This window comes from Arachis hypogaea, chromosome 16, assembly GCF_003086295.3.
Source record: "Arachis hypogaea cultivar Tifrunner chromosome 16, arahy.Tifrunner.gnm2.J5K5, whole genome shotgun sequence".
In the NCBI taxonomy this organism is placed as follows: Eukaryota; Viridiplantae; Streptophyta; class Magnoliopsida; order Fabales; family Fabaceae; genus Arachis; species Arachis hypogaea.
The window spans coordinates 97,802,340-97,813,417 of NC_092051.1; the positions used below are offsets into that span (position 1 = coordinate 97,802,340).

The 11,078-nt window shown below is 27.1% G+C and overlaps 1 protein-coding gene across 1 annotated transcript; it reads left to right on the top strand.

Moving 5' to 3' along the window:
• The first annotated feature begins 901 nt into the window (after positions 1-901).
• Positions 902-2,618, top strand: LOC112758631 (probable small nuclear ribonucleoprotein G). The gene is made up of 4 exons (XM_025807342.2): positions 902-939; positions 1,422-1,441; positions 1,479-1,594; positions 1,719-2,618. The coding sequence occupies exons 1-4, from the start codon at positions 902-904 to the stop codon at positions 1,776-1,778; spliced, it is 234 nt and encodes a 77-aa protein (XP_025663127.1). The 3' UTR covers positions 1,779-2,618.
• Positions 2,619-11,078: the final 8,460 nt, after the last annotated feature.

The window sequence follows — 11,078 nt, forward strand, 5'->3', positions numbered from 1 at the left end:
GCTATGCATCAATCTTTGTCTCTTCATTCGCTTTATTTGCATTGGGTTCCACCTCCAGTTCATCATGTTAAATTGAATTGTGATGCTAGTTGTTTTGCTCCTTTTGGCTATGCTGGTTTTGGTTGTATCATTTGTAACTCTGATGGATGTTGGTTGAAAGGTTGCACTTGAAAAGTTGAAGTATACAGTGTTCTTTTTGCTAAATTGTATGCGAATTGGAGAGGTTTACTTCTAGTTTGGGATAGTGGATTTCGTAAGGTTATTTGTGAAATAGACTGTTTAGAAGCTCTTTTCTTGGTAAACCAAAGAAGCTCTTTTCTTGGTAAACCAAAGAATGCTTGGTAAGAATATTCTAGAATGAGATTTGGCAAAGCATATACAGGAGGTTATGAATTGGAATTGGAGAGTCTCTGTTCTTTTAATTTAGAGAAATGCAAATATTGTTGTAGATTGTATGGCTAAAGCAACTACTTCTGACGCGAACATTCACTCGAATTGGAGTCAACCATATAGTAAATTTGAACATCTAATAAAGTTAATAAATATGTACCTAACTAATTAATTTAATTTTGTGTTTGTTTGTTTTTTTTTTTTTTCTTTCTTTTCTGCTTAGTTACCAAAAACTATACATAAATATAACAAAATTGATTAATTGCCCTCCATAAACTAGTAATTTTACAACAAAGCTCAACGATTCATTAACTAATTTCCAAATTTCGTTTTGGTCTGAACCTTGAACAAATTTCGTGATTTGGGGAGTTCAAACTTAGGCCTTAGTTATGGGCTTGGGTTTAAACTAAATAAAGGTGAAACAATAACTAGGGAGTGCAGCTAGATTTTTATTTTGTTACTCCAAAATCTTCTTGTTCGTTTTTATTGCTTCTCTACTCAACGCTTCACTATGAGCAGATCAGGGCAGCCACCAGATTTGAAGAAGTAAGCATTACTAATCATATTCAGGATCCAGTTGGATAGGTTGTTAAGTAACTTTTTTTTACTTTTAACTTATGAAAATGTGTTGTATTAATGTCTGGTACAATTTTCAAAACAAAATTGTAACTTTCTAAAAAGTTATTTTAGTATTTAAAGAGAAATTAAAAAGAATAACTTCTCTCATAATAAAAAACTTTTTATCATTTTTTTTCTTAAAATAAGTACTTTTAGAACTAAAAAACTAAACACAAAATAATTTATTTATAAACTACTTTTAATATAAACATTTATTGTTTAAGTTATTTCTTCAAAAATAACTTAATTAAGCTGTTTACCAAAATTAGACCTTATTTATTTTCATCTTTCAATTTCTTAATTTTCTTCAGAATCTGTTGCAATGAGCAATTTTAACATACATTTATTTTTCTTAAGTCCAACAAAGTGAAACAATAAAAATTGAAATAATGCTAATTATAATTGATTTTTGTTATGTCAAAAAGACTTGGATGTGTAATATTATTTTAATCATTATTATCTACTTGCAGTTAAACCTAATGCAAACAGGATGATTGTTGGTACCCTCAGGGGTTTTGACCAGTTCATAAACTTAGTTGTTGATGTTGAAGTCAACGGCAATGAAAATAACGAAATAGGAATGGTGGTGAGTTCTGTCTTCCATTCCATTTCCTATATTAATTTAATTTGTCAAACAGGAGTAACAAAATTTTTTAGGGGACATAGAGTACAAGTTAACCCAGATTTTGTTTTTAAAATTGATGATGCAGGTAATTAGAGGAAACAGTGTGGTTACTGTTGAAGCACTTGAGCCTGTGAACAGGGGCTGACTTCTGTTTTATTGTAATATTTCTCATTAATTGCAATGTTTGAAATGGTGTGTATTTTGAACATTGTAGATGGCTTACTTCTGAGACTAACATGGAAGTGTGGATCTTAAGGTCATTTGGCCATTACTTTGGAGTTCATTTCTTTTCTCAGCTGATTTGTTAGTGTAGCGCACTGTGCATACCACTATGATTTTTTAATGGGATGGCACTGATCTTGCCAAATTGAAATTATGTCTATATATATATATATATATACATGTATCCTTCTTAGTTGAATTTCTTCTCTTTTTTATTTTATTTTTTACAGAATTATAATCTTTTCTCCCGTTATGTATTGTTATGATTTAATAATACTTTGATGTTTCTGTCTGTGCTCAAAACTTGGTTCAGTTCTGTCTTTTGGGATAAACAAGGGGCAAAATGCCTAACCACCGCACTAGGATGCCATTAAAAGAAACATTACGTGTTCTAGCAAATAAAGCAGTGAAGAAAGAGAATTAGTTGTCGGGGGCAAATGATGAAACCCCACAGGAAGTGAGGGACCATGCTTAGCAAGCTCTGAACATTTTATATGATTTTCTTATTGTAAATATTTGTTGTTAGTTGTGTAGATCATGGAGGGGATTAGCTGTTACATGTTTTTGTTATGTAGTTGAGTCATGTATTTGTTTTGTTTCATTCGGTATGTTTAGAGGTTTTTGTTGTTGATGAACTAATATGCCAATTTTTTGGCATTCCTCGTGGTGGGGTTTTGTCTATCTAAACTTCTAGAGTACTCCACTTGTCTTAAGTTCTCTTGCTACTTACAAGGATATATATATTTGTTGTTGGTTAAAGACATGATTTTGGCTCAGATTTACTTGAATAATTGAAGATACATGTGATCTTTTGAAAATGATTTGTGGTTAAAATTATTATGTGCACATAAAAAATCTTACTAAAGTAGTATTTATTTGTTTTCAAAATTTGAAATTAAGTCTGAGGGACTAGAATTTAGTATTGTATTTGGTGGCTAGAAATTGGAAATAAGTGATGCAAAATTCCAATTCCTTCGATACCTCTAAAAAGTGACAATACAAAGGATTGAAATTTCTAGAGATAGTAATTAAAATTTTAACAATATTTTTTTTAAATAACTAAAAGTATTTTAGTGAATATTTTTATTTTATTTTTATATTTATCTTGAACCAAATAGGATATTAAGTCAGTCCTATACATTTTACATCAACTTAATTTACTCTCAATTTTTGTCTTTTTATGTCTGTCTTTCAGTTTAAGTTAACGCAGCCTAAATGATACCTGTGTTTTTTAGTACGCTTCTAGGTTAAGATTAGTAATCAAGTGCTTTCATGTAATTACCATTGTCGGTAGGAACTTGCACAATAAGAGGAAGTGATAGAAGTTTTTGTCACAAACAGAGGCATTTTATACTGCATGTCTAAACTCTAAAGATTGATACAATGATATTATAGAAGTGTAGGCAGAAAGATTGAGTGAGATTGTCGGTTTTATTTCACATTTGAGGCCTTGCACTTTGGTACTTGACATTGTGCAAGTACTCCGGTATTGCCATAATAGTAGAATCACATTATGACTTTTGAAATATTTAGTTCTATATTTGAAAGTAATACTAGTTAGGAGATAAGTTTGATTGCACTTGAAAGAGGGTAGAGACATTGTGATCTCAAAGAGAACCTTGGTTCTACGCCTGAAAAGAATATTAGTTGAGAGCGAAATCTGATTAAAACTGGAAGAGGATGTCCATTTGTCCTTCTCATTTTTGCTGTGGATGTAAAGCCGTTTGCAGCAATTCCTTAAGAAGGAAAGGATTCTCAATTCTGAATCAATATCTAAAATCAAAGCTTTTGAAGTGGGCACAACATCAAGCCAGTAATTATCTGATTCAACTGCAAACTGTAGTTATTAGCTGTTTGATTGGTACTGCACAAGGCACGCTTTATGCTGCAGTTGGGTAGGACCACATTAGAAGAAGCCTTATGTGGTTCCTACTTACTACAATTCTCAACCATAAATCAATGTCAAAATCACATGAAAAGAAGTTTAGCCACGTTTTGTGGGAGACTTGTAATTGTAAACCATGCCTGTGGCTTACAATTTTGAATTTAAACAGCGAACACATATTCTGAGGAATCAGAATCAATCACAACGGTTTTCCTTCAGCCGGTGCAAAAGCTCAGGCAAGACAAAAGTCCCTTTCACTTTTTATTATTCTTCTTATTGGTTCGTGAATTTGTTTAACGGGAGAGACCAAGAGGCATAGAATTTTGTTAAATGCAGAACCTTGTTCTGCCCTTAAAAGACCCCTGCAAAGTAACTTGGAGCATGGTGTATTTTGCTTTAGCATTATATCCGTTTGAAAAAGGAGGAAAAAAAGGGGCTTACCAATTACTTATTTGTTGGGACACAAAAGTCAGAAATTTTTTTACCACTCCGGCTTTTGTACTTAATGTCGACACGATTTTTATTAGGAGGCCACTCAGATAAACACGCCTAAAACGTCTTTTTTTAAAGATGTCTTTATGTTATGTTTTAATTGGTTTTGGTATAATTTATTCGGTGTTCCTCATCACATATTATTAAATTCCTCAAAATTTTTTCTTTCCAAAAACAATAAAAAACATTTAATTTGGACTAAAACAAAAAAGGTAATAGATTAACTATTAGATTTTTTTTAAAAGATTATTTACATAAAAAAATATATCACATTCATCAAAATATATATATATATATATATATATATATATATATATATATATATAAAAGCTCTTAAAAAATTTTATAAATAAAAAAATAATTAATTTTTATTCGTATAATATATAAAATAATTACTATATTATTATATTATAGATTAAAATTTACTAATTTAAATTTTGTTTTTATTTTTAATATAAGTATTAGAAATAAATAATTTTTTTATAACAAGATATATTGTAATAAAATATATATAATATTAATTAGTTTTTAAAAAATTCTGAAAAGATGGTTTTTTCTAATAAAGTGTTATTAAAAAATTAACATGATAAAAACTAATTTCAACCAATATGATATAATATGATATAATAGGTTATTAAATATATTTAATACAAAACACATTGAATATAACTTTTTATTGAGTTTAAATTTTAAATAATTTTTAATTAAATTTCGAATATTTTTATTTTAAAGAGTTAGAATATTTTAACATCATTTTTTTCGTATCTTTTTAATTGAGTCTTTGATTTTTTAAATTATAAACCTTATTTATAATTAAGAGTAATGTTTTAACACCACCAATTAGTCACACATATAAAAATACAAGAACAATTCTATTGTCATAATTATAATCTAACTTTATAAGCAATACAATACAATGAAACTATATATAAGTAATATAACTAAATTTTATCTACATCTATAGTCACATTTCATAAATAATATAATTAAATTATATTTATGTTTATAATTAAAATATAAATAAAAATACAAAAAAGTATCAGGATGGTTAATTTTTTTCATTCATAATTTTTTATTATTTTTGTTGTGAAAAATTTAATTATTTTAATAATTAATTATTTTTTAAAAAAAGATAATTGAATAACAAAAAAGTCTTATTAAGAGTAATTTATTTATATATGATTAAAAAATAATTGGATAATTATATACGGTAAAAAATTAATATTATTAAAAAATAAAAATAAAATTTATTTTAAAATTAAAAATAAAGTTTATTTAAAAATAAAATTAAAAATCATGGTTTTTTTTTCTTTTTTCCAAAATTTATCTACGAGTAATTCTATAAATATTTTATGATGAATAAAAATATTAAACTAATACTAAAATTTATTCTAATAAAATTTATTTTTATTCTACTAAACGTTAAATAAATTATTGAAAAGAATTTTGTTTCCTCCATTAGAGAAGAATGATAAACTTCCATACTTCTATTATGTTATGGCAATAATTTGGCCTGTTATTTTTTAATGTACATAATAATAATAATAATAATAATAATAATAATAATAAACAAGTATATCACAGTAAAAAAGAAAGCACGTCACCAAATAATTTATCATCCGAATTATATATGAATCAAATTGATAATATGAGAGCTAACACTGTAACACCCTAATTTATCATTGATGCATAATTAGATTTAGATGATGAGAGAGTGCGAGTTGTCGAAACGTGAGAGATACGTCTTCGCGATTTTATTTCTACTCTTTTCAGGCTTCTCGATTAATACTCCTTTCGAAATTACCTATATTTATTTATTAAAAATCCTCCTTAGAGTCGTACCACCGTAATATCATTGACTTATGACTCGAGCATAAGGATTTGAATATTAGGGTGTTACAAACACTACAAAAATCGACAACAAAGTTAGAGACTTACAAAACCTTTCTTAAGATCATAGAAAAAAAAAACGTTTATATTTATGTAATATACAAAGCAATTATCATATTATTATTATTATTATTATTATGAGCAAAAAAAGTCCAACGGTATGTTTTAAAGTAAAATTTTTTTTAATATTTGATTAAATGTTCTTGTATTTAGTACTTTTTTTTTGCACTTCCTCTTAGTTAAAAATATAATCATTATAATTTTTTAGTTATTATTGCTAGGGGTGTTTACAGATGGGATATGGCTGAAATTTCGATCCAATCCGCACTAAACTCATTAGATCAAATTCGATATTCGCACTTTTTATGTTTGGATCAGATATCAAATATATCCATAAAATAAAAAATATAAAAAAAATTATTTTTATAAAAAAAAGTCAATAATTTTTTTTGTTTACTTTTTTAAACATATTTACTTCTATCTGATTAGAGTGTGGATCCGATTCGATCCAATCCGATCATCTTACAGATCAGATCATATTCTCAAATTACAGATCAGATACGGATAAATACTGTGGATTTATATGAATATGATCTAATCTATGAACACCCCTAACTATTACTATAGGTTCATTGTTGCAAAAGAATGTTTCTTTTATTATAAACTATTATTAGATTTTAATTACCATTAAAACAACTGAATGGTCAACTTAATTACCATTATTATATCCATAGTTGTAAAAACCGAACTGGGTGTGAACTGGTAAGAACCGGTGCAAACCGGTCTAACCAAACTGATCTGCTTGAAAAAATTTTTAAAATGTCTCCACAAGGTCTCGAACCAAGAACTTTGGAGCAAAAGTAACCTCTACTTGCCACTTAGTCATTGCACTTCTAAGTACTATATTTGACAAATACTAATTATATAGTATACATAAATATCTAATTTAATTTAATTTTTGTTTTTTCTATTTTTAAAATTAATTATATTTTAATTATATACCATTATTAATATAAATATAAATTTCACTAAAAATTTATTAATTTACTTGATCTATTTTATTGCTAGTATTGTGATTAAGGTTATTTGTTTTGATGTGAGTGTTAAAATCTACTGATATTATAGTTAGATGATAGGCTTTGTGAATTAATTATTTTTTTATTGTGTCAAAATAAGATACTATTGTAGTATTAAAATTTTATGGTTTTTTTTATATTAGTTATTTTTAGAAGTTGAGACTTGATTCTTCATAAAATGTTAGTGAAGATATGCATTTCAAATTTTAATTTTAAGTTTTTAACTATTTTATATTTTATATTTACGTGAGATCAGTTTTATCGGTTCAACCAGTGATTTATCAGTTGAACCAATAAATCAGTAAACCAATAGCTTGATCGGTTCGATCACTGGTTCAGTTCTAACAATTATATTTCAATCTAATTTCAAAAATTTCGATTTACTCAATTTAATAGTTATAACTCACAATTGGTTCCTAATCAAGCAACAACAAATTATGTCTCCCAATTGGTTCCTAATCAGTTCTAACAATTATGTCTCCCAACTTAATAGTTATGATTCACATTGGTTCCTAATCTTATTTTTGTCACTGTCTCACAAAATCGTTAACGACATGCTGAAATGGACTAACGACTGCTACATTATACATTCTAGCGACTATTTGATGTGACAATTGAAATTTTTTTACCTTATTTTTTATTTTCAACTAAACACTTAAAACCCTAATATGAGTCACGGATACCTAAGTTAAAAATCAAACTAAGTAAATTGAAACTTTAAAAATCAGATTAAAGCTCGAATATAACTTCAAAACAGAACTTTAACTTATGTAGTGATTAATTTAAATGAAAATTAAATAAATCAAAATTCAACATAATTTTTATCAATGTTTTTAAATTCGAAATTTCTATACCAAAATTAACTAGGATTTTTCTTTAAATTAAAAATTTAATGAAATAGTGACTTTAATTATCTTAACCAATGTCCTAATTAATTACTTTTATGTCTTAAAAAAACCGTATATGAGAAGAAAATAATTAATTTGTCTACTTTAATAAATAGTTATTTTACTAAAATGAGAAACTATTTTTTTAAAATTTGTAAGAACTAATTAATATTATATATATTTTGTTACACTACATTTAATTATAAAAATTTTATTTATTTCTAATACTTATATTAAAAATAAAAAAAATTAAATTAGTGAATCTTAATCTATAATATAATAATAATATAGTAATTATTTTATATATTGTACGAATATAAATTAATTATTTTTTTATTTATAAAAATTTTTAAACGCTTGAGCTTGTTTTATATATATATATATATTTATGAATGTGATATATTTTTTATGTAAATAATCTTTTAAAAAAATCTAATAGTTAATCTATTACTTTTTTTGTTTTAGTCCAAATTAAATATTTTTTAGTGTTTTTAGAAAGAAAATCTTTTGAGAAATTTAATAATATGTGATGAGGAACACCGAATAAATTATACAGAAACCAATTAAAACACAATATAAAAACATCTTTAAAAAAAGACGTTTTAGGCGTGTTTATCTGAGTAGCCTCCTTTTTATTATGCATGAGTTTTTGTACGAGACTTTAACACTCAACTGCTATTTTTTCAGAAGTTAGTTTTTATATGGAAAAAAAATTAGTGTAATATATTAATATTGGTCATTGGTGGGATTTATGTGTCTGTGATAGCAATAGCTTTTTACAATTTGCGAATTGTGTCAACAATTGTCAGTAAGCATTTTCTTTTTGTAAATGGGAGTCACTTAGATAAAGATGTTAAAAATATTTTTTTATAAAGATATTTTTTAATAATTAAAATTTAACACATATAAGCGATTAAATCGTATTTTTTTTTAAATTAGGCTAAACAAATTGATCTGACCAAAAAATGTTGAATCAAATCTTGAATTGGTCTAAATTAATATTATTTTCTATAGAAAATGACTACAATACCCTATTATAGAAAATGACTAAAATACTTCTATTATATATATTAATTTTGAGAATCCTAAATTTTAGTCCTTTATTTTTCTATCGTAGGGTTAGGGTTTAGAATTTAAAAAAAAAAAAAAAAATATATATATATATATATATATATATATAATAAGAGTATTTTAATCATTTTCTATAATAAGGGTATTGTAGTAATTTTTTATAAAAAAATAATATTAATTTAGACTAGTTCAAGATTTAATTCACCATTTTTTCGGTTAAATCAATTTGTCTAGCCTAATTTTGACAAAAATAACATGATTCAATCGATTATATATGTTAAATTTTAATTAATGAAAAACATCTTTAAAAAAAGACGTTTTAGGCGTCTTTATCTGAGTAGCTTCTTTTGCGATTGCAAAAAAAGTAGCTCTATACATAGATACTAGCGTGAGGACCCGTGCAATTGCACAGGATTACAATTTTATGAACATATTGAAAAATGAAACTATTTAATATATCTAAAATATCTTAGACAAAGAATCATACTTGATCTCAATATTATAGTTTTAAAAAGAAAACTATAATAATTTGATTGTCATTACAAGAGAATAGGGGTGCACATGGGACGGGTGAAGCCAGATTTGATGTGACCCAGACCCGACCTGAAATATACACCGAGTCTATTTATTAGACCCGAACCTGACCCTAGACCCGATGAAACCAATACACTTTCGGGCCACAATTATACCGGGTGAAAATTGGGTGAAAATCGGGTCGTTAACATTACATTACGTTGATACCTTCTTGTAAGCTAGCATGTAAAAATATCCAAATTTCCAAGACTCCAACCATTATTTAACATGGTAAAATTCACTTAGAAAAATATAACAAGAACCAACCCTTCTTTAAAATTAAAGCATAACCACAATTAATACTAAAGCAAAACCACAATCAATACTAATATTGTCTAATAATACCAAATATTTAAATCAATATAAATAACACAATATTATGCATTAGTCTAAAGTCTTATGCATTCTAAACATAAGATATTAACTTATAGTCTTATAATGACTAATAACACAAAATATTAAAGTTTACAATACTTAAATTCCACATAAGAATAGTCATGATCCATCACTAATAACACAAAATATTAATTGTGTATGATGACCGGGCCACCGGGCCAACTTCGGATGACCCGAGCTATGGCCCGGACCCGACCCGAAATAATGACCAGGTCTATTTTTGAGACCCTTACCCGGCCCTAAACCCGATGAAATCACACTAAATTAGCCCCTAAAGTGTTCGGGACCAGGCCAGGCCTTCGAGCTGGGCCGGGTCTGTGCACCCCTACAAGAGAAGAAAAAACAAAGTCAAATACTTCACATTTGTTTAGAGCAACTATTCACACCATATAACAAAAGATTACATAGATTAAGTAACAAATTCACCCACTGCACATATTTTAAATTTCAGAGCATGAAAAGCTTAATCTTCAAAATATAATACATATCCAAAAATAACATCAAAAAGTTTCAAACCAGCTAATGTACTACTTCCTAGTTACAGAAACTCGAATCAACTGATCCTCTTTCGAAATCATCTCAAACACACGTGAATCTTTGGTTTTAAGTTTGTGCATTTTCACAAAATCTTTTCATTTAGGACCAATTTTGTATTCTCGTTCTTTGCCTTTACTTTTCAAAACATTCATTTCAAAGCTTGTTGGTGTGGAATTTATAACCCACAAACTAACCGGCAAGTGCACAGGGTCGTACCAAGTAGTACCTCAAGTGAATGAGAGTCGATCCCACGAGGATTGATGGACTAAGCAACAATGGTTAAGTGATTACTTAGTTAGACAAACAGAAAATGGTGTTTGAGAGTTCAAAAGCATCAAACAGTAATTTAGAATATCAGAAGACAGGCAAGTAAATAAGTTGGAAATAAAATATGGAGAAGGCAGTTAAGGTTTCAG

Bases quoted from the DNA above. Each gene is read 5' to 3' on its own strand.
- LOC112758631 (XM_025807342.2), top strand. From the start codon at position 902: ATGAGCAGATCAGGGCAGCCACCAGATTTGAAGAAGTA. The intron at 940-1,421 runs AGCATTACTAAT...ATTGATTTTTGT, and splicing joins CCACCAGATTTGAAGAAGTA to TATGTCAAAAAGACTTGGAT. The intron at 1,442-1,478 runs GTGTAATATTAT...ATCTACTTGCAG, and splicing joins TATGTCAAAAAGACTTGGAT to TTAAACCTAATGCAAACAGG.